At 31.6% G+C, this 24,105-nt stretch overlaps 3 protein-coding genes across 5 annotated transcripts in view; 1 reads left to right on the top strand and 2 right to left on the bottom strand.

Moving 5' to 3' along the window:
- Nucleotides 1-9,298, bottom strand: part of cd (peroxidasin homolog cardinal) — a 29,542-nt gene extending 20,244 nt beyond the window's left edge. Inside the window, exons 1-3 of the mRNA XM_088230034.1 lie at nucleotides 9,140-9,298; nucleotides 8,219-8,400; nucleotides 1,225-1,364 (exon numbers count right to left, since the gene is read on the bottom strand). Coding sequence (XP_088086160.1) covers nucleotides 1,225-1,364; nucleotides 8,219-8,358 — 280 coding nt within the window. The 5' untranslated portion in view covers nucleotides 8,359-8,400; nucleotides 9,140-9,298. The remainder of the gene's footprint in view (nucleotides 1-1,224; nucleotides 1,365-8,218; nucleotides 8,401-9,139) is intronic.
- The window catches only part of Uba5 (Ubiquitin-like activating enzyme 5), a 24,259-nt gene extending 10,249 nt beyond the window's left edge, over nucleotides 1-14,010 (top strand). Inside the window, exons 1-10 of one of the 3 annotated variants that reach the window (XM_088230037.1) lie at nucleotides 11,365-11,436; nucleotides 11,541-11,690; nucleotides 11,785-11,920; nucleotides 12,120-12,316; nucleotides 12,413-12,599; nucleotides 12,677-12,788; nucleotides 13,002-13,099; nucleotides 13,176-13,302; nucleotides 13,527-13,600; nucleotides 13,756-14,010. In XM_088230037.1, coding sequence (XP_088086163.1) covers nucleotides 11,554-11,690; nucleotides 11,785-11,920; nucleotides 12,120-12,316; nucleotides 12,413-12,599; nucleotides 12,677-12,788; nucleotides 13,002-13,099; nucleotides 13,176-13,302; nucleotides 13,527-13,600; nucleotides 13,756-13,866 — 1,179 coding nt within the window. In that variant the 5' untranslated portion in view covers nucleotides 11,365-11,436; nucleotides 11,541-11,553 and the 3' untranslated portion in view covers nucleotides 13,867-14,010. Of the gene's footprint in view, nucleotides 1-11,364; nucleotides 11,691-11,784; nucleotides 11,921-12,119; nucleotides 12,317-12,412; nucleotides 12,600-12,676; nucleotides 12,789-13,001; nucleotides 13,100-13,175; nucleotides 13,303-13,526; nucleotides 13,601-13,755 lie in introns of those variants that run through there. The other 2 variants (XM_088230038.1, XM_088230035.1) reach the window with 2 other exon arrangements.
- LOC148279405 (mutS protein homolog 5-like) lies at nucleotides 13,983-24,105 on the bottom strand. Its single transcript, XM_088230033.1, has 17 exons — nucleotides 23,858-24,105; nucleotides 23,595-23,758; nucleotides 23,428-23,496; nucleotides 22,028-22,262; nucleotides 19,759-19,987; nucleotides 19,047-19,217; nucleotides 18,808-18,946; nucleotides 18,669-18,731; nucleotides 18,046-18,150; nucleotides 17,882-17,978; nucleotides 17,610-17,800; nucleotides 17,480-17,525; nucleotides 17,227-17,365; nucleotides 15,713-16,079; nucleotides 15,294-15,518; nucleotides 14,204-14,359; nucleotides 13,983-14,114 (listed from the first exon to the last, which is right to left on the bottom strand). The coding sequence occupies exons 1-17, from the start codon at nucleotides 24,009-24,011 to the stop codon at nucleotides 13,992-13,994; spliced, it is 2,673 nt and encodes an 890-aa protein (XP_088086159.1). The 5' UTR covers nucleotides 24,012-24,105; the 3' UTR covers nucleotides 13,983-13,991.

Genomic DNA, 24,105 nt, shown 5'->3' with positions numbered 1-24,105 from the left:
TTTTAAGTGACGTTTTTATTTTGCTAAATTGATAGCTATTGAAACATTACAAATTGAAAGTGTAGGTACGTGTTTATGTAATTTTGTCTTAAAAAAGCCTGCTATCCAATTAGAATATAAATAGGTTGATAGGTTGGTAGACCTAAGTACTAAGGTACTTAGGTCTACCAACAGATATCCAAGTTTTGGCTTATTTGATAACAAGTCGTCTTAATCAAATTCAAATATACCCATCTCTTTTTCTTTTTTTTTCAATTTTCTGTACCGGTATCTTTTGCGTTTTTCAAAAATAGGTATGATATTTGTAAACCGTACGTCCAAAGAAGATAGACAGGTTTTTAATTAAGGTTTTTTTGGATTGTTCTAGTTCCCATAATAAACCATTTATGCAAAAAAACAATACTATAGAGACACGCCAATGGTATATCTACAGCTTGTCACAAAATCACAGCTCTAGTGCATAACCCGGAGAGAAAATATGGGAATACGTTTGTATGAAGAAAAGTCTGACCGCGTTTCCTCTTAACCACAGATTGATTTTTTTTAAAGATAAAGAAATGGGATATTTGCATTCTTATTATATTATTGAGCCTATTTTATTAAAAGTCGTATAATATAGCTGTGATAGAAAATATGAATAAAATTGTGGTTGGGGTCGAACCTTGTACCTTTGATCCGTGAGTCCGCGACATTACCACAAGACCACGACATAAATAAGTTTTATAATATTATAATGAAACAGGACGAGAAGCCTTATACTATGTGTTTGGTGCAGAGAAAAGAATTGCATTCCAAAAGAAATATTTCGAGAACCTATATGGACAAATGTCCGAATTATATTCATAAATAATTCATCTTCCAAGGATTTTGGCTGTTGATGTATTGAATATTAAGTGTTAATTAATTATCAATCAAATACGCACTTAAATTACTATCGCAAATAAACAGTTAAATATTTTTTGACCATTTTATTTCTCTTATTCGGACATAATAATACATAGAGCACTGATTTTGACGATTTCATAGTTTATTTGAGAAATAATACAATATTGCTATATATGATAACTGATTTAAATATTACTTTAATGATGGTGGATTCCATGTAATATATCTAAATGTGGTTATGCGCGTTTCACGATGATTAAATTAAATAACTGGTTTGGTGTATTTAAATTCTTTGCAGATGCAAATATTATGGCCGTTCGTTTCTTAAATGATATTTACCGTTTCTAGGCCATGTGAGGAGGAGAAGAGTTGTCATGGCCAGGCTTCCATTTGTCAGGTTTCCCGAGGAGTTGTCTACCAGATCAGGGTGTTCGATGGTGTAGGAAATAGTTATCACCAGGGCAAGGGTAAACGTTAATCTGAAATCAAATTAATGAATAAAAACATAATTATACTTTGTGCAATTGGTTGGTTTGAGTGATTGTTTTACACAGTAACGAAACTATTTTTTCATTTTCTTCAGTAATTGAAAACAAACATTTCAGCACTAGACTCCGCCATTTAGTTCTAATTAAAAAAATATTAATTACTCATTTTATAATACTTTGGACCAGGTTCAAAGAAACATTTGGTCTGCAATGATGTTAAGTCAAGACTTTTTATTCTGAATTGTATTGTTTTTTTGAAATATTTGTTTCTAAAATGTCCACATGTTTAATGAATCTATAATATTAATAGTCTTAAAATGATTGAGTCTGTCATGAACAGGCCTGTTCACACGCATCGCGCAAATTCACTCGGTCCGGTAAAAGTAGGGGGTGACACATATTTATTATTTTCCTTTTTGGTTTCACTTAATTAGTTTCTACTCGCGGGTGAAAATTTTGCTAAAAGAAATCGAGTGGAGAGTAGTTAACCTCATGGTGTACTGATTCGTGTTTTTACCTGCCTATTAACAAATTAAATATTTTTTAAAAAATGTTTAATGAATCTACCCAATGCTCTTTCGTCGTTCTTGACAATGTTCATCACGTCAGCAGTAGCAGAAGACAAACGTTGTTTGGAAAGGAATACACATGCGTCCTTAATTGTTTTGTAAGTCCAAATGCTGTCTCTCTCGCTGTCATGTCAAACGTTTTCAAACGTTTTTAGGTTAGTTACCGGTGAAGATACTTTAATGTATATAAATATTAATTTTACTTTATACCGTATCGATATAATATATTGAAGTTTACATTACTCTGTGTTAGTTTGTTCATGACGAAAAATGCTGAAATTAAGGTATGTTACTCAGAGTAATAATAAACCTTGCATATTATAAGCAAGGTAAATAATAAAGCAACTCCCATATATAAATTTATTTAAAAAAAAAAACTCAGAGTAATAATGCGTACCTAGAGGGAAGCCCCAACACTATGTTTCATCGAACGCAAGCGATATTGATCTGTTGGCTAGCAACCAATTGGTGGCCATTTTGTTTTATTTGACAGCATAAACATAACGGTTCGATCAGATACTTTTGTGGCTGTGCTTGGCTTTGTTTGTAAATAACTTGGATATTTACGTTATAATAAATAAAAATTGACTATGGTGAATTGCAGTATGTTTGGTTGCAGCAGTAGTCAAAGGAGTCAGTTTTCACAGGTAATTGATTCCGAATATTTTCCCATGATTTACAATGATTTTTGGTATTTATTGTCCCGACACGTGTATTATGTTGCTTAAAAACTTTCCTTATATCAACATATTTAATCCAGATACTATTTTTTCTCAATTTAGGGGATAAATTTGTGAATTAAAGTATGTTTACTGTTGATAATGACAGTTTATTATGGGCAATATGTCAAGGCCACACTAGGCATCCATATAAAGTTCGAGCTTTTATCGAGTATAAGTTGATTAAAATTTCACTCGAAAATAGCAACGTTAGCTTTGAAATCGCATCTAAAATGACGTGTCCAAATTTCAGGCCGTCACGACTCGCTATTTCGGAGATGTGACGGACAAACAAACAAACTCTACACAGAAATTTGGTTCAATGGAGTTGGGATTTATATGTATCAATAAATATAACATAAATATATTGTGAATAAAATGAGTAAATAAATAAAAAAATAAACATAAACATGTATTTTCAGTTTTACAAAATAAATATAGGCGAATTATAAAAAAATAGATTGGAATAACCCTGCAATGATAAATACACAGGTACATATTTAAAAGTATTTACAATGCAAATGAATATCCATTTGGCAATTCTCGACCTGAGTACGGTCCATTGTTTTGCTGCGAACTGTAGACAGATTATTTTTTTAGAATTAATTTTTTAAAATAAATATTTGTGTTCTTATGATTTACCCAAACTATTTATTATTAAATGAAAACCAAGTTGCGGTAAAGCAGGGTGCTAAGTTTGGGCCTCTGATCCCTGGGTCCGCGACACAAGCCACGGGACCACACCCCGGTTCATTATTATATTTAGATTGCTCCTAACAGCAAAAAAAAAATTGTGAGGCTCAAAGGGGTGAAATTTCACAGTGCCCGAGATTCAAATTAATCAACTGAGGCCCGCAGGGCCGATAAAGCGAGGCCCGAATCTTCTAGCATGTAACAGTCGGCGATAACTGACTGTTGCTTGCTAGTTTATGTATTATTATTTCCTGAATTTTTTTAGTTGAAAGGCGTACCGAATATTTATTATTTAGTAGGCAACGAAGTATAATGAAATGAAAACATCATTAAGGACAATTAATTAATTTTCTTTAGTTACTTAATATATCATTAATGCGTAATCGATGGGACTTCAATTTGTATGTAGTTGCCTGCCTTGAATTTTTTTTTCACTTAAATAATTGTTTTATTTTATTTGATACATTATACAGAGTTCGTTTTCAAAATACATACAAAGTTTGCAAATAATAATGCTGGTGGGTAGTTTAATAATATTAGTTTATTATTGTATTAGACTATTTGACGTTTTCTGATCTGGAAATTTGATCATGAAACCATTCTGCGGTTAGCGTTTCTAGTGAGAGGAGAATACGTCAGAATGTCGTTTTTCATATTTACACACCATGTTAATGGTAATCAAACACCAGTCACATGGAAACTGAATCCTGTAGAAAATACCACGACTTCGTGGGTACAATGATGGTCCAATAGACTCGTATTGCGCGTCACCACTCAACCGATTAGTCTGACTTGAAATCTCCTAGAAAAAATAGCAAAATAAATCACTGAGATATAATTCAATAGAGACGATGCTTCATAGGGAGATAGGTTCAAATGATGTTCTAAAAATGAGCGTTGTCGCGTCATGTCTCATCAACATTGCCGTTCACAACGCGTAGTAGAGTAAAACAGGCTAACTATATACCTATGCCAGTTTACTGTGAATTCAAAGCTGTGTGTCGCACCTTTTACGCTGCTTCACATTTACTGACCGCTGCGCGTAAAATACTATATCCCACTAAATAAAAAATAAGTAGTTCCGAAGCCTCATTTGAATGGAACACAAGACGGGTGCTTGGTGCCGCATTTAGTGTATACATATATATATATATATATATATATATATATATATATATATATATATGTATACACTAAATGCGGCACCAAGCACCCGTCTTGTGTTCCATTCAAATGAGGCTTCGGAACTACTTATTTTTTTTATATATATATATATACATATATATATAAATGTAAAAAAATATATCATTTAAATTGAAAAAAAAAACAACCAATTTTTCAATAAATTTTCGAACATTTATTCTAAAAAGAAAAAAATAATGTTAAATCTAATTATTTTATTAAAATTGCGAAATACCTTGCGTAAAAAAGAGTCACTTGCATCGAACAAAGTTAAATATCAATTAGTTTTATTTTGTCAAAATAAGCATAAGTTATGTGAGCAAATAAATTTTTTTTAAGGAAAATATTTTTTTTAGTCTTTTTTGATGCAAATAATCAAATACCTACATTTACAGCGACGGTTAGTAACCTAGCTATTTGCCAAATTAAAATTAACATGATAGAAATAAACAGAAGACATTTAATAATATTTTTATGATTTACCATTTTAAAAATTACAATAAACGGCGGGGTTCTTATGATTTGTTTCAATATTACTGTATGTATTTACGTAGTGTACGTGCATGCATAGTTCTTAGAAGAAATTCGATACTCCAAAATGTCAACTGAAATAATTCGACGCAATATTTCCGGCATCCGTTCGACACTACTACGACTTCTTTAGTGTTGGATAATTAGGATTGAATTTCACAGCCTAGGTAATACAATTGCAAGTTTTATCATTTAAAACTGTTTATAGACATTTAATCAATAAATTAGGTTATTACTAAAAAAACCTAGAATGTATCCATCTAATTTAATATGTTTGTATAAATACACAGTAGAAGAAATTTTAAAAAATGTACACAATATAAGTTTTTAAAGAGAAAAGATCCACATTTTAAGAGATTTCGTAAAAACAAGATTTCCCTTTGATTTAAGCTTGCAAAGATGCAACCACAAAGATATGAAATCCAGATGGAACGCTAGTGCATCGCAAAATCATTATTCCTTCGCGAGAAATAATTTTAATAAATTATCTTCCGAAATAAAAAGTATTTAAATTGCAAAAGTATTCAAAGCCAACCTAAAAAGTCGTATGAATCCCACTCCATCAAAACTACCATGCTGTAGGTATTTATAATATTCAACAATGTTTGAGTATGTCCAAATGCTTGCAGACTGGCTGGATTTCCTTCCTAGGGAGTTATTCATAATTAAATTTATTTCAACAGAGAGGACATTTTTGAGATAGGAATATGGAAGTCTAAGCATTTACAGGTCATTGGCTGGTTTGAGTGGCCACTTTACACACTGTGTAACATTCACCATTTCGACCACGTTTGAACATCCACATTTCCTCAACTCTTCCATCTGTTGACTTTTGTGAAGTAAAAAAGCTGAAACCTTTATCACGTGGGTGAGATTCATCCGGCTGAACCAAATCACCTACTAGGATGATACACTTAAACCAGCCAATGACATGTCATAAGCCCTGTAAATGACTCTACTTCCTTATTTCTTTCTCAAAAATGTTTTCCCTCTCTGTTGAAATAAATTTAATTATTTATAAAAATAATTGATAAGTCTTAGTGTCAGAAGATTACAATTTCCACTGTCACTTTGTAAAACATTCAAATCAATAAATAAATAATTATCATCATACCCCCCTATCCGCAATTTATGGCACATATGATACTGCATTAGAACACCAGAAAAAGCGTATCAAGTAAAAGATGACTTGATCATCTTTTACATGATGGTGAAGTGTACAAATGTATATAAAAATGCTTCAGGTGCCAGTCCAAGGGATATGAAATACTGCTGAGTAAAACTACCTTACAAACAAATATTTCATGTCGACCCTCCTAGTAATCGAACTCAGGACTTTAAAAACGGTAGGCGAACATACCAATCGCTGCACTACGAGGTGGATTTATCTCCACTCGATTTCCCTTTTCTGGATTTTTTCAGGAAAAACTCAAAATATTGGTGTGCATCCCTTATAACTACATCATCGATCGTGAACTCGTGAACTCGTAAACAACACAATCTATAAATCGCTTTCCGTTCCAAAACGGTTCAAAAAGCTTTTACAAACTAACAAATATGAGTAGTGTTCAATGTGGAAGGTATTTGTGCATAGTGTTGTAGCTATGGTTTCCTAGGACAGCGGTACCGTCAGGGAGCGACCGTCACGGGCGGCAGATGACGTAATTAAAACGCTGACTGTGTAAATCAATGGCGCTGGTTTCCTAGAGAGCGTTGACTATGAGCGTAACGTCAAAGCAACGGTGCCTCCATTTGCAGGACGGCCGTCACAGCGGTGCGAACTGTATTGGAACGGTTTTTCTCACGAAACGGTGAACTTTTTAGCTGACAAAATGAGTGCAAACGCAGTGTGGACTAGTGAAATTGACGAAATGTTGATTGATTTTGTAAGAAATCGTGAAGATTTATGTCATGGAAGGGCAAAGACTGTAAAAAAGTCCAGTTAAAACAAAATTTGTGAAGAAATATCGGGACAACGCGAGAAATACAATGTATGTAAATAACAATAGAATTATATAAAAATAATAAGGAAAATGTTTACCAGTTACAAGAAAAAAGCTAAGCATCTATAAAAATATTATTTTCTATTTCAAAACATTTATTATAATATTATTTCTACGTAATGAATTTCTCAGGAATCCTAACCTATTTATTATGTCTGCAAATAATTGGTAGAAATTTGGTAAGGTATCCAAAATAAAATACTTTTATTGGATTTAATAAAACTTTTATTATTTATATTTACTAGAGTGTAAAATGTGACACGTTTTGTCTTGTAAGAACATTATCAAGCTTTTTATTTGGTTACCTTACCAAATCGTAACCTATTTTGAAGTTGACATTTTATGAAATAACAACACACTATATTACAGATTAAAAATCACATGAGTGTGATTTAAAATAAGGAATTCTCCATGAATATTAATATTAACATAAGATACTTGGAACATAATCTTAACATAGTAAGTTTGATGCATTTTAAATAAAATATGTCCTTTGAACATGAAAGGCCGAATGATTTATTTTTTATTTTTTAAGAAAAAAAATTTCTTGTGTTCTTATCATTTACTGAAATATTAAACCTTTAGACCATTTCCTAAAAGTCGTACATAACTTGTGTTGGAAAAATGGTAATACTAGTGTTACACAGCAATATTTCGCACCCCCAGGGCTGGTAATATGAACGTTCTCGCGGCATTTACATACTAAATACGCGTTATAAAAGTGTTTTTTTGGTTTTTTTTTTTAAAGCGAGAGCGTTCGTAATAGCAGCGCAGAAGTAGACTGTCGGAAGTCTAAATTTGGCTGTTTAACTGGATGTATTTTTTTCTTAGCAGAACGCTTGCGTATTTCTACATTTTTTAAAGCAAGATATACCACAATTTTTAGTATTCTTTGAAATAAATTGAGTAAAATATTGAGAAATACTCTGAAATAATTTCGATGCTTCAGTGTTATTTTCGAATTTTAACAGTCGAATGAGCAAATACTACAGTAAATACTGGGCATTATAATGTCAATACACATTAAGTTACGAGAATTAATCAATTTTAAAAAGTTTGTTTTTGCTTTCCTGCGAAATGTAAGATCAGACATACCACAGTGTACTTCTGGGGGTGCGACAACATGATTTTAGTAAAATATAACTTACAGCAAGGTAGAACAGATACAGCACTGGAGCTTTCGGAGTCTTTCTCTTCTGTAGCGGGCTGATGTGGCCGTGAAGACGTAAGCGGGGGCAGTTGGAGCCCCTACAAGGGGCGTACGCTCGGACGTAGAAGGTTGATCCATCGCTGTGCAATGGGCTTAGTTTCCCGATAACATATTCCTGCCCTAAACACGACCGCCCGTAAACATTCAGGTGAAAATTTTGTGGACGCTACTGGGTACGTAAGCAATGTGCCCGTTGGAATATGGATTTACGCAAGTAAATTCAGCAAAAATTAAATTAGGTAAAATAATTAAAACAAGGCATAACTTTCATGTACCAATAAAAATTTCTTTTGCATTTTTCAAATGTCTATTATAACAATAAAATATTCCTGAAGTCGCTACTTTATATTATTCCGAAAACTAATGACACAGTATTTTTTGTCTGAAAACTTATTTATTTTGATAAAAACATTACAAATAATAATAAAATCACAATTCTTCGAATGCTTTTTCTTTAAAATTTTCTCCACAAATCATTTCAAAATAATTTTATTCACACTCAGGAAAGTTAGCCAGCAAATTGGATATAAAAAATGATTTCTTATATCACTAGTTCATATGAATCAACCAATGATAAGAGAGATGTGAAAGGTTTCCGGTTTACGGTAAGTCAATGGACCAATCGGCAGAACTGACCAAGAAGCGGAAGAGAACTTAATCACACGCAAATCACACGCAGAGTAATTTCAAAATGAAACTTTAAAAAATCATAGCGCTGATAAAACGATGTGTTAAAACGAAATATTTTTTTCAAAAAAAAATTCTCTTCGTTGTTTCAATAAAACACTAAAGTAGCTTTTAACATTCATTGGTTCAATTATACTCGTATGTAACTTAAAAATTATAATGTAATATTTACCAATATGCTCTAATCCTTTGAAAACTCTGAAAATTTTAGTGTTCACTGTTTTTTCACTCTGAGCAATGGTGAATTACAAATGAGGTTCTAACTTGATGTATATGGTGTTATCGTAATAAAGGTTTACTGCGGACTAAGCCTACCAAGGTAATAAAATAAATAAAGAAGCCCCGCGATATCTTGTCTCAGTATGATAAGTAGTACCTAAATAACAGGGTGAACTTGCTGAAAAATTTTATGGAAATATTAATATTACCATAATAATTTATTATCAATCTAGCCAATCGGAATAATAAATCAAGGGAAAAATAAACAGGTTCCCAGGCACATTTTGATAAAAGCGCATAAAAAAAGATAGGTATCTAATTAATAAATTAATATCTTTATATGTATAATTCCTCTGTACGTGTGATGTCACCGAACTCCTCCTAAACGGCTTAACCGATTTATGTGCAGTTTTCAGAGAAATATAGAGCTTTGCGCTGTGCGTGTTCGCAGATACTAAAACCTTCAATCTAATATGTAAAAAGAAGTAAGGAGTATGAATGTTTTATTCATAAATCTACCAAGGTTACATTTGAGGAGAATGCGTTTACAAAAAATTGGAAAAATGTTGTTTTTTTGTGTATAAAAAAAGTTTGATTTTGAATGTTTACAAATAGCATTTGTTTTTTATGGATCTTAATCAAATTTTTCCCTAAAGGAATTTAAATTCCTTATAATTTCTACCCATTTATTTCATTTTACTGGGATTTTGGTAATACTAAAATAATATTAAATTCAATACGTTTTTAAAAATCGTATTCGTACATAAGTACACCCCTCTGTTGGTGAAAAGACCGGAGTTTGACGTTTACAAAAAGCATGCCATATTTGAAAAAATATTTATATTATGTTTTGGAATTCAAGCATAAACAAGTACAAAAGTACCTACATAAATTCAATATTAACAATTTTTGTTTTGGAATTCAATCATAAACAAGTATCTAGGTATCAAATTATCAATAAATGAATGTCTTTTCTAAGGTAATAGCAAGCAAAGCAACGTTCGGGCAGGACAACGTCTGTCGGGTCCGCTGGTGTAATATACAGGGTGTTTTTTTAACCCTGTCACATCCGAAACCACGATGATCAGTATGGGCAAGAAGACATATTAGCATATTTGAAAAAATATTTAGAACAAAGTTTTTTTTCAAAATAAAATATTTAAAAAACATATGGTTGTTTACTTCTGCAGGGGAGAAGTGAGGGGAGCGTGGCACAGTATCAGACTCCCCCCTTCCCCCTCCTCGTTTCACCCCTGCAGAAGTAAACCATTTGCTTTTTTTTAAAAATTTTATTTTTTTAAACCTTATTCATTCTAAAAAAATACTTTAATGTGCCAATATGTCTTCTTGCTCATACTGATCATCGTGGTTTAGGATGTGACTGGGTTCAATGAACACCCTGTATAATACGTATAGGTTCTATAAAACAAACCTTTTGAACTTCTCAGGTGAATAGTAATTTAACCTCTAGTATAATTAAAATATTTAAGAAACAGTGCTTTATGATTTTTTTGTTTTATTAATCCACACTAATCCATTAAATTTTTTTATTATTTAATTTGATTTTTACATTAAAAAAATAATGTTTTAAACTTTTACTGAATGTGTTATATGATTTTTAGGTGTAATTTTTGTTTCTAAATCTTGGGTAAAAAGTATTGTTTGTCATATTATAATTTTTGTAAAAGGCATTTTTTCCATATATGTAAATAAAATAAAATAAAATGAAATGCTGTGTAAACCTCAGAGTGAAGACGTTATAGAACCGCTCATAAAGACAATACTCGTTCTTAGATTATCATTCATGAAGTTAACTATAATATACAGCAAAATAATGTTACTCGTCTTTTGTTAAACTAAAAGCCAAACAAAAAAATTGCAAGGCTTTTGTTTTATGCAATAGAGCAAAATGACGTCTCTACATCTTTACAGTCGTAGCGCATTATGACTCAGAGGTGTAAATTGATTAGATTTAGGTCACCATCATATATTTTATTGATACCAAAGATTGGGAAAAACATGTAATTTGGTTCTTGGGGAACATTACAATTTTTTGTATATGGATATGGAAAATAAACAACTTTACAAATATTTTTCGAATACCCACCGCCTATATTCGAGTTAGAATGCAAGATGGACTACTTTATGTGTCACATTGTACGTTTGTACGCTCTTGTTTCTAGTCGTAAACCTCTTTCTCTTACTAGTCACTTGTAAGCTGTCAAACTTTGCTTTCGTGGCGCTGGTGGTGTATGTTTCACTGCTTTTGACATTTCTCTAAATTTGTTTTCAAAATTGTTTTAAAGTATTTTATTTTTATTAATATCCGTTTTTATTATTATTCCATTTTATAGAAAAAATTGCAACATGGCGTCGGTGCAAGAGTTACTCGTTAAAATAGAAGAATTGGAAAAACAAATATCTGAATTAAAGCCGAAAAAAGGACCCGTTCGCGAGAAAATTACCGAAATATCATCAGAAGTCGTTGATTCAAACCCATATAGGTAATGTATCAATATGAAACCCCTGTTTCTATGAAGATTTGATAAGAAGTATCAAAGTGATTATTTTGTAATTAAAACATATGTTTGCTTTTAGTCGTCTTATGGCATTAAAACGTATGGGAATTGTTACCAATTATGAGACAATCAGGAATTATACAGTTGTTATTGTAGGAGTTGGCGGTGTAGGAAGCGTTACTGCTGAAATGTTGACAAGATGTGGCATTGGGAAGGTATTTCACAGCTAAATTTATAATAAAAATAATCCAGCTAACAATTCAAGATTTATATAACATATTGGGCCCTTAGCTTTTTAACAACCTTTTATAAAAAAATGGTTTAAAATTAAAATACTTTGACATTATAATATCACGAAATGCAATGATTCTTTTAGATAAGTATACAAAAATTGTAATATTTTTAATCTTTCAGCTAATATTGTTTGATTATGACAAAGTGGAATTAGCGAACATGAATAGATTGTTCTTTCAACCCCATCAAGCTGGGCAAAGTAAAGTCGAAGCAGCTGCAAGTACACTCCGGGATATTAATCCCGATGTTGTTGTTGAACCTTACAATAATGACATAACAACAGTTAACAGCTTTGATCTACTTTTTGATACAATAAGGTACATAATTACTAATCAAGCAGTATTTAAATGGCACACACTATCTTATTCACTCCTTATTCTTGTTTATTTTACAATATTCCTATACTTTTTCAGGAAAGGGAGTTTGCTCGGTGGTGCTGTCGACTTAGTGCTGAGTTGCGTAGACAACTTTGAAGCAAGAATGGCTATTAATGCTGCTTGTCTTGAACTCGGCCAAAACTGGTTTGAATCTGGTGTGTCGGAGAATGCTGTTTCCGGACATATACAATTTATTATTCCCGGGGAAACTGCATGTTTTGCCGTAGGTTCTGCATCAATATAAGTTTACTTATTTTTTTACATAAATGCTCTCGATAATATTTAAAATGTTGGTTTTAGTGTGCTCCACCATTAATTGTGGCATCGAATATTGATGAAAAAACATTAAAACGAGATGGGGTATGTGCAGCAAGTTTACCTACAACCATCGGAATAGTGGCTGGATTTTTAGGTGTGTTATTTATTTTTCTTATTCAAAATGCTTATTAAAATATGCAGGTAGATATAACATACTTGTAAAAATTATTGTCTTAAGGTACTTGTATAAAAAATATTTTTTCACCTTTGAACCTTTTTTCACGTTAACGCTGAAAACGAAATGATGCTTAAGAAACGGATAATAAGCTGACAAATTCAACACTAATGTTTGTTTTTTTTATTTTAGTACAAAACACATTAAAGTATTTGCTTAAATTTGGAAACGTGTCCTATTATTTGGGTTATAGTGCTTTGACAGACTTCTTTCCGACAATGACGTTAAGGGTAAATATTATTTTAAAATCCACTTCATATAAAGTAGTATTATTTGATTAAGGTAAATATTATTTTATATTTTTAGCCAAATCCAAGTTGCGATGAAGTGTTTTGTTGTGTACGCCAAGAAAAATTCAAAGCTAAACCCATAGAAATTATTATAAAGGAGGCTGATGTGGATGAAGGACCTTTACATGAGGAAAATGATTGGGGTAATAATTGTGATAATTAAATAAATACACCCATACATTTACTCAATAAAAATAAATATGTAATTTCTTCGATTTTTACTGCCACTATGCACATTGAGTTTTTCTAAGGTATTGGGCCATTCACACTCGAAAAAAAGTGCGAACAACACACGGTACAATAACCCAAAAAAACTTTTCCAAAATAAAAATATTTGATATTGATAAAATCCATGTGAATTTTTTAGGCATTTCCCTGATAGATGAAACAAAAGAAACCGTACAAGATAAACCTACAATCAAATTGACTGAAGGAATAGAAGTATGTACTTAATAAATATTTTAATATTTTAAAACTATAGTATACAATTAACATTATATAATGACAAAAAATATGTTTATACATCACATCAGTAAATAATAATAATTATTACAATATTTAATAATACATATATTTAAACAATTTTTCTTTCTCAGGTCGCTTATACACTACCAATTGATGTATCTCCAGAAAGTAGCACAACAGGAGCTGTGGCAGCATCAGAATTGTCATTAGATGAGTTGATGGCACAAATGAAATCAATATAAAAAAGAAATTGAAATCTTAGTCGTAATAATATACTTTTTTATACATTTTTATATTTATCAGCATTCCTTATATTATTTATCTTACTTAATAAAAATTATTGTGTAAATAAATTGTTGCACGCATATTATATTTTATCAACCAAATTTTTTGTAATGCTTTCTTCAATTAGGATTGCTTGTACATTTTTTATAATTTGTTTTTGTTTCTTGTATTTGGTCATTGATTCATCAGGTATGAGAACATTGCTCTAAAATAAAGTAAAGAATGCAATAAGAACATTTCAAATATGCCATGAAAAAAAATTGTGAAAAATACTGAATAACTTATTTGATTTACCTTTAAACATTCAGAAATTAATTTAGCCCTTTTTATAATAGAACTGTCTATTCCCACACATTCAGCTACTTGGAGAGCGAGGCTACTGTTTGCTATTCCTTCCTTTATTTTGTAAAGGAAAACTAATTCCGTATCATGAACTGTGTGTTCTAAGGTCTGAAATAAATTAAAAGCTCATTTGTTTATGAAACACCAACTTTACGAAAGTTTCATTTATTATTTTGAATTAAAACAATTTAGGTAACAATTCATTGCTCCATTCTAAGACATGTCAACTTGTAGACATTTTATGTAGGTAGTTTATGAGTAACCCTGACAGCAATGCGTTCTTGCAGAAACAGCTTAATTCAACTAAATAAATTAAGGAGTTTAAAAACCTATAGTTTAAAAAAATACTTGCAGACAATTACTCACTATGCATAAAGTATATACATATTATAATTATGTACCTATGTATATATATAAATATTAAACCTTAATTAAAAATAAAAAATAACTTTTCATGAGACCACACTTATGAGTTTACTAAAAAAATATATGCAATATGTTTTGGATTCGCAGGAGTATCCATTATCAGTGGTGGTATTCTGAATCTTCTCTATCCCCTAGACCCTAAATAGTGGTTAATTTGGGGAGTTTTATATTTTGCTAGCAACTAAACTTTGCTTCATTTATGGTCACACTGATGATTAAACATCAAAAAATTATGAACATGTGAAACTAAATATGATAATTTTCATAAAAATTATAATTGCGACCTATTACCCAAATATTAGCGATTACCCAAAATACTAAATTAGTTTTAATTGACCAAATCATATTTGTTTTGTTTTCGTTTTTTTAACAATTTTATCTGTTATTTGATGTTTAATCATCAGTGTGGCCATTTTATGAAGTTAAGTGTCATCGCATTCAAAAAATAAAAATCCCCAAAGTAACCACTCTCTAGGGGGCAGAGAAGATTCAGAATACCAACCCAGGTGTAATTATAAACTTGAGATCTTAATTGGTGTTAATTTTTTACTAATTTTATCATGTTATCCCACAAAGTAAACACTGAAATGATGATAAACAGTATATTAAATCATACCTGAAATTTCAAGTAAGGTGAGGGTTTGTAGGTGGTAATCAAATATTGAGCAATGTTTTGAAAGTGACTTGATACCCAAACGTGTGGAGCTTTGTCTTCACGATATAGGAAGTTATTAATACACGCTGCAAGAAGTGCCAATCCATCAATTTCTGATGTTCCTTTTCCAAATTCATCAATAATTATTAGAGAATTACAAGTGGATTCTTGGATAGCCAGTGACATCTGTTGGGAATTTTTACAAATACATAATTTAAAAACGGTAAATGTAAAAGTAGTTTTACCTAATATAATATTTTTTTAAAGCCTCAACTTTACTAAGGTGATTATCTTACATTATTGTGTTTTTATGTTCTTGTAAAAACAATAGTTACAATCTCACTCAAACAATGCAAGATTTATGTAATCAAATACTTGACCTGTCGTAAATCAATGAGGAAAGCTGACATTCTATTGGATATATCTTCGACGGTTTGAACTCTAGTATAAATGTGATCAATCGGTCCAATAGTAGCTGCTTCAGCCGGCACAAAACATCCAATGTGAGTCATATAAACTATTAATGCCACTTGTTTTAGGTAGATAGATTTTCCGCTTGCATTGGGTCCAGTTAGGATAGTAACCAAATTACTGTCCACAGATGATTTTGTGGAATTTGGTACAAAGTTATTAATGCATAGTTCTTGAAGTGGGTGTCGGCCATTGGTAATGTCAATAACTTTTTCTGTTGATATTATGGGTCGCTTGTAATCATTATCTTTGCATGTCTTTGCAATAGCTATCAAACTAAAAAAAACAACATTATTTTTATATTCTACATGTCAATATCAAAAGTAGTGGTGGCTTTCCCTTATATCCATTGGGTCAATGGCCCCCTCAAAATTTGCCACCAATTAAAATAATTTACTTAAAACACATTATAAAGAAACCATATAATATAATGCGATTCGGTTTTATAATATTTAAAAAAAAAAACATTCATTCAAAACTACAAGGACCTTTTAATCTTCATGTTTTTATAAATGTTATTTAAAATACTATTTAGCATGTGCGCCGTCAAATATTCATGTTGCGTCGAATGCGCGGGTCATTTCTATACTTGTCTCAAAGCTAATGTCTTATCTCTAGATTTTCTCATGAGAAAGAAAGAGATGAAATGTCCCATGCGTACATGAACATTAAAAAATTTCGCCCAAAATTAATTCGAACGCGGGCATTGTTCCGGTAGAGATAAAAATATGAAACAAGGAAGATAAGAATAAGATTTATAATAATATTATATTGGCATTGGTCTAGACTGGAAGAGATACAATGATAAATTAATTTCTATGTATTTTACATAACTAAATTAAAAAAGGACGAATCCTTAATGGAAAGGATTGACATAAGTTTAAATTTTCTCGTCCCTTTTTACAAGATTGAAATCAGCTTTCTGAATCAATATTATTATAAAATATTGTTTCTTGCACGTGTCCTAGTATTAGTTAGGGTCCTGTTTCGTTTCGTATGCACTAAACTCATTGACTTGTCAAATTTCAATCCCGTACATTTTAAGTAATTTGTTTGTGTTTTAAAAGTTAATTTACTAGTAATTTTTATTTGTGGAATTACGATGATGAAAGTTTACTGTGAAAGATATTTTTCGATGCTAAAGCGAATTACGACATTTTTACGAAACTCTATGAGCTTAGATAAAGTGCACTCGCTATGTTAGGTATTTTGTAAATTTGTGTAACATATTAGAAAAATCTAAAAGATGCATTTATTTTTTTTACAAAAAAAGAATTGTGTGAAAATTATTGTGAAATACACATGTACCTATTTAGTAAAAAAATGACCCCCCCATTTTAAACTCCTTCAGCTGCCACTGATAAAAAGTATAACATAAAATAATTTTATATTGTAAACAACACATATTTTAAAAACATTGTACCAATCAAGTTCAGCGCACAGTTTTATTACTGATGCCAATGTTTGAAGATGCTGTAATATAAATTTAGTCAGCCTCATCATTATTCTCATTTCGTGTGCCAGCATTTCTGGGTGAGTGTCCCCTATAAGTTGGTCTAGTTCTAAAAATTTAAAAAAATTTGGCATTTGATAAGTACATATTAAAATTATTAATCTAATTTACTGATTTAATGATTGTTTATAATGTAAAAAAAATATGCAATAGTGTAAAATACCTTCACATCCTTTGCTTTTGTAATGAATGTAGTCATGGTTCTGAAACTGAAGTAGGAATTATGCATATAACAAATTATTTATATTAAAGAACTAGGTACGTCGGTAACATGAAGTTAATTGAAATATAACCATAAATTTCAGATTTGGTAGTTCTTTAGCTTCTCTGCTTAAATTTGATTGCCAAGACTTAACACCGAGGAGGTATCCGAGGTTAGGAAGATAAACCATTGTGCACTCTTCAATAAACTGAGGTAGTTTTTCTAATTCATATTTTGCTGTAGAAGACATCAACCCATGTAGTCCCATCATCTTTTGCTTCTCTAAAATAAAAATACTTAATTTCTAGATTTACTTAATACCTACCTAATATCATACTCTATGAAGATATAAAAACGACTTACTATGATCCAATTCAGGATCAATGCCAAGTTTCACTGTGAACTTTCCTTGGACCTTTGATATGTCGAAATCAATAACTCGATTCATGTGGTGTGCAACCTAGAAATATGTAACATTTATAGACTCGTATTAATGCTGAGATGTAAGCTTTTAAAAACCGGCTTACTTGAAATGAATCTGAATTGTTTCTTGATCCAAGGGCATCAATTAGAGGGGAATTTCCTTGGTATTTCTCACAAAATTGGCAAATCAATACACTATTGTATAATGTCTGAAATAAACCCAGGTAACATTTTAATATGATAAGAAAATTCATGCTTTCTTGGATGGTTCTCCAGTGTTCATTTGGAAAAAAAAAGGTTAACAATGTTAAAATCTGAAGGTATCGTACCCCTGCAATGAATGATAAAGTCCTATTAGTGGTTCTCGAGAAACCAATAAAAAAATATTTTTATGGTTTTAATGTGCTTTAAAAACATATTATAATGTTTTTATTTAAAATACAAATAAGTATATAAGTCTATTTATTAGTGTTCTTTTAATTAACCCAAATATTTCAATTTTAGTGGCCATTTTCAACGAGCTCTAAATAACTCACTATTAGAAAATGGAAATCCGGTTGGGGTAGAGTAGGGTTCGAACCCCAGACCTCTGATCCCTGAGTCCGCAACACTAACCATGGGACCACAACCTGATTAAAATATTTAAAGCTTTTAAATATAACAGTATCTGATTTTAGAGTTGATAGACAGATTTTAAGTAGATGAAATATTTTGTATGTATATTTACATTGAAAAGCGATTTCCACTCATATGGGGAAGCTCGTAGTCCTTTTATTCTTGTCATAAGACCCTAAAAAATTGTTTTATAAAGTTACCGTAAAACTAGTAAATGAATTATTTTAGTTAATGCATCGGAAGCAGCTTACATTGACATTTTTAATATGTCTCAAAGAAGTACATAAATTTTTTACGATTTCTTCACTTCCTGGTTTATTCAAAAATGTGATTGTATCAAGTCTTCCTTCCAGTACTTTCTTATCATTAGTTGGTTGTTGCAGTAATACTCTAAAAAAGTAAACATACATTTCATCGTTTCTAATTTTGATGCTCATAATATATGAATAGCTACATAATAAATGAAAAATAAATAGCAAATGAACTGAACTTGAGATATTGCATGCCAATTTTAGAGTTACAGTGATTAAAAATTCCAAACAGACTGAGCCCTTCCTTAGCGCTATGGGCTGTTCCTTTCTTAAAGTTACTTGGATGTGATAATCTATTAAACACTTGTAAAGCTCTATAGCTTTCATCATCAATGGTGACAATATTGGATCTGTAATTGCATAAAAAAAATATATATTCTAACACACATTAAACAATTTATTAATAAAACGTTTAGAGTGCAGATCATTTCAGCCTACAACAACGGTTTGTTTATTAAGGTAAAAGGAAATACCTACCCATTATTTATGATGCCTAAGGTTAAAGAGAAAATAAATTATGTTTTATTAAATAGTAGGTATTCATCGACCAATCAATACACAATAAACTTGCTAAGTTTTTGTATCTATATTTAAATTTCGATATTTGAATGGAATTCTTTATGCATTATTTCTAAATTTGAATATTTTGTTTGTTTTAAGTACTATCCTCCTTTACTTATTCCGTAGAATTGGAACGTTTTTGATTTTCATTTCATTACATAACAAAGTACCAACGACTTTTTAATTTAATTTAAAAACGAACAATAATTTATAGGTTTATTATTATTTTATAGATAAGAATACTAGTGTTTATATCTATGATATTTCAATCTTCCCCTGACTTTTTAGAAATCTTTTATAAATTGATATTATTAAACTGCCAATACTAACAAAGACAGTGAGTGGACTGCAAGGAAACTCGGTGTTGTATTGTCATCAATATTGAGACGGCACCAATTTTTATCAAGATACTTCAGTAAAGCTCCCAGGGCATGCACTGTTTGTACATAGTGAAAATTTATGATGGAATGTAAAAATATCAGGTGGTCTTTATCAGAGGAATCGTCAGGCTCATTTGGGAGTCTTAGCAAATAAATTCTGCGTTTACATGACTCAAAATCTGAAAAATAAATATATTATAAAGAAAAAATTCAATTCATAATTAAATATTATGGCGATAAAGTAATTTGATTATAAAATTGGAAAATTTAAATGCTTTGAAGTACAAATTAGTAAGAAGAGTGATAAACTTAAAAAGGTTCTATGTATTCAGCACTTTTAAGGCCCCTGATGAAAGATGCCAAATGTATTTCATAATATTTTGCTTTTTTCTGTAGGTCTTGTTTAGTGCACACTACCAAATTTGAGATATTATGGACTACCTATACAAATATCACTCTGTCAGCACTGAAATTGGCACTTGAAATTTGTTATGCAACTTGACCTACTACAATCCTAAATAATGTAAATTTTTTTAACTTTCCCCCCCCCTTCCTTAAACTCCATCCGATTGCCTACTCTTACATTATTTTCAAATGTATTTTTTCCATTGAATCATTATGTTAATTCTCGGTACAGTCTGTAACTTCTAGAGAGCGCGTTCCCAAGGTGGCGGATAGGGGAATGCCCGTCAGCTTGCTGAAGGGTAGGAGGGAAATAAAATTCCTCCCGCGGACCAACGAACCGGGAAGACAGGTCCCGTAAGCCTAGAAAGGCAGCGTGTCTAGGAGAAGGAAACTCTTAATTAAGTTCAATTTGAGGGTAAAAGGTCAACCGCCTTCAAAGTAGAATGTGGAGTGAGACAAGGATGTGTGCTGGCCCTCACTCTTTTTGGTATTTGTTTTTCAGTGCTGCTTCACTCAGCATTTAAAGATTGTGAAACCGGGGTGTACTTCCACACTAGATCAGATGAAAGGCTATACAACATCGCAAGGCTTAAAGTCATCACTAAAAGAAGACAGATACTCATCAAAGATTTGCTATTTGCGGATGATGCTGCTTTTATTGCGCACTCTGATGAAGATCTACAATTTTTGATGGATCTGTTTACAACAACATTAAAAAAAAATTGAATTCAAATAAGCTTGAAAAAAACTGTTGTTTTACGACAAGACACAGATCAGAGGCCAGAAATTAAAGTTGATGGTCAAATACTACAGGTCTGTTCAAAGTTTTGTTACCTCGGTTCAACAGTGTCTGGAGACTATTCATTAGACCAGGAGATTAACTGTAGAATAGGAAAAGCAGCTGCCACATTTGGAAAGCTCCAAGACAGAGTTTGGAAAAATGATAAATTACCATATTTACCAAAATACAAGTTCAATAAGACTGTGTACTCAGCGCGCTTCTATACAGCGGTGAAACCTGGCCCACTTACGGACACCAAGAAAGAAAAATGAACGCGTTTCATTTGCGATGTTTGCGGCGTATTCTTGGCGTGACGTGGCAGAACAAAGTGATAAATGCAGATATACTAACCCGTACTCAGATGTCTTCGGCGATGGCGATCTTAAAAGAAAGACGCCTGCGATGACTCGGTCACGTGAGTCAAATGGAGGATGGCCGAATACCAAAAGGTATTATGTATGAAGAGCTTTGTGATGCTAATCGAACCCATGGTGGTCAGCAATTGCGATTTAAAGATGTCTGTAAATGCGACATGAAGACTTTTTGCATTGACGCTGATCATTGAGAAGATCTGGCCAGGGATAGAGATGTGTGGAGAGGAGCAGTAAAGGAGGAAAAAGCGGCACACGACGACCTCTGGCTGGAAAGTCTGAGGCTTAAAAGACTGTGAGGAAGGCAGCTACCTACTGGGACCCCCCCCCACAACCTGCAAATGTGAGAAATGTGGCCGACTGTGCTGGTCCCGTATAGGACTATACAGTCACCGGAAAAGCTGTCTTTCCTAGTCTTCCAATTAAGTGTACATCACCATTGTCTTTCGAAGACGGACGGTTGCCAGATATATATATGTGTAATATATAAATATGTGTTACATTTCTTTACTAAAATTGTTCAATTTGTAGAAGCATACTATTGGTTCTGAACCCATGCAATATATCTTAAATGTTTATTATAAATATGTAGAACTATTGGTTTTCCAAATAAAAAAAATATATATATTCTGATAGAACTATTAAAAAAATATGGTACTTACTGTATTCTTCGTTAGGGAGATAGTAAAGTTTGCTAATAATCTTAGTGTTTTCATTACTATCGGAGTCTGAGGTGGTTTCAGATCCTGTTTCGGCAATGAGACTCTTGAGACACTTGGCGAAGGTCTCCTGAGTCCTGGTCTCCGTAATAACTACAGAAGGTTGTACTTGCTGGTACAGGTTCCTTAGCATGACATGTTCTGGTTTCGAGTCCACTATTTCGTTCAAAGCGTACAACTAACAAAACAAGATATTTTTAATTGTCAAATTTTAAAAAGCATTTGTTATGTTATGATAACATAATACCGAATAATATCATATTGAAAATGAATATTATTTAATATTGTTATTGGTTTAAAAACAGGATAAGTATCACTTTCAATCAATCTAGCAGTGGTCTAGCAATTGATACGGGCTACTTTTTATCCTGAAAAAGAAGTCGTCATTGGAAAAATTCTTATTGCTAACTAACAAAATTTCTCCCTAATACCATGTGAGTGAAGGCGGGGGGGTAAAAGCTGTAATCACATAAAATAGAATCGATAACATTATGCACATAACATTTTGGAAATAGGATACAATGAAATAACAAAGATAAAGTCCATTCAAATTTTGGTTTTTCAAATAAAATAATTTAGTGTGCCTGCCAACAAAAACGAAATTTGTATAATTATTTGGTTCTCCGACAGCCAATAACAATAACAATAACACATTATAATAGGCTTATTAAAAATTCGAACCCACTGAATATATATTTTTTCTTTTTTTATACTTGCGTTCTTATGATTTACCCACACATTTTAATTTTGAGGGCCATTTTCAACGAGTTGTAAATAACTCACTATTAGAAAATGGGACTCGAGTTGGGTTAGAGTGGGATTCGAACCACGGACCATTGATCCGTGAGTCCGAGACACTAGCCACAGGACCACAACCCAATATATTTAATAATATATTTATTTAATAGTATATTTTTATGAAACTGTGGTCCACAAAGTTATTTATTTACTAGGTATTTTAAATTGAAACAAGATGGATGTTTCACAATTTTAATATTATCGGGTCGTGGTCCCATGGTTAGTGTCTCGGACTCCCGGATCAAAGGTCTGTGGTTCGAATCTCACTCTCCCCCAACCCATTTTCTCATAGTGTGTTATTTACAACTCATTGAAAATGGGCCGCAAAATTAAATATTTGGGTAAATTAAAAAAACACAAATATTATAATTTTTTAAAAATAATTCACATTCAAATAATCACCTTTATTAGTCTTATAATGTAAACTTATTTACATTGCCACAAACCACGATCTTCATCTTGTATTAATTTGCAGGAAGTTCTAGGTTTGATTCTTTATTGAACGTTTAAAAGAACTGACTGATTAAAAAATCGTTAAAACCTACCTCTGATGTTATTGTATTATAATAAGTGGCTCCTAATTTTCCGTTTCTCCAATAAACTGACATTATCATCTGAGACAAAGAAAAGACCGGTAAGTACATTGAGGTATTTAAAAGTAATTAATTAAGCGAGTCTTTGAATATTGGTATGAAAAATAAGATTGGAATACTTCTTCGTTGTCAGAGTCAACCATGTCCAAGGCTTGGCCATTGTGGAATGATTGTTTATAAATATTATTGGTTTCAATCATAACTTCCGGGTATAAAGACACATTTTGCTTCAAATATTTATTTTTAATTGCCAGTTGGATACTTTCATTAGCTTGAGATGGATCTAGGAACAACATGCGAGGTGTATAAACAATCTAATAAGTAAAACATATTTTTAAAAACATTTGATTTAATTTGTTTTTGCTATTACTTGTAATCTTACCTTTTGTGAGTTGAAAAGTTTCTTGACTTGTACTTGAAGTTGATGCAGTAGCAGAATTTTCATTTGGATGTAATGGACTTATACACATTCTTTTATGTGGAGTGATGGTAGAAGTTGAATATCTGTTTGAAGTAGATTGGCTAGATGATGCCATTTTATGATAATCAAGATTAAAACTTACTTTATGTTTTTTACTACAAATTGAGCAGTTGACATATGTGACAGTAAATAAAAAAAACAAATATGAA

The sequence above is a fragment of the Micrasema longulum genome, unplaced genomic scaffold (assembly GCF_059751315.1).
Source record: "Micrasema longulum isolate JH-2025_06_02 unplaced genomic scaffold, ASM5975131v1 h1tg000725l, whole genome shotgun sequence".
Classification (NCBI taxonomy): Eukaryota; Metazoa; Arthropoda; class Insecta; order Trichoptera; family Brachycentridae; genus Micrasema; species Micrasema longulum.
This window is presented reverse-complemented; position numbering and strand designations above follow the sequence as displayed.

Excerpts from the sequence above, each read along its gene's own strand:
- LOC148279405 (XM_088230033.1), bottom strand. The coding sequence starts at position 24,011 with ATGGCATCATCTAGCCAATCTACTTCAAACAGATATTCAACTTCTACC. Across the intron at positions 23,497-23,594 it reads TTGACTCTGACAACGAAGAA|ATGATAATGTCAGTTTATTG; the intron begins GTATTCCAATCT and ends TCTTTGTCTCAG. Across the intron at positions 15,519-15,712 it reads TCCTCATTGATTTACGACAG|ATGTCACTGGCTATCCAAGA; the intron begins GTCAAGTATTTG and ends AATTCCCAACAG.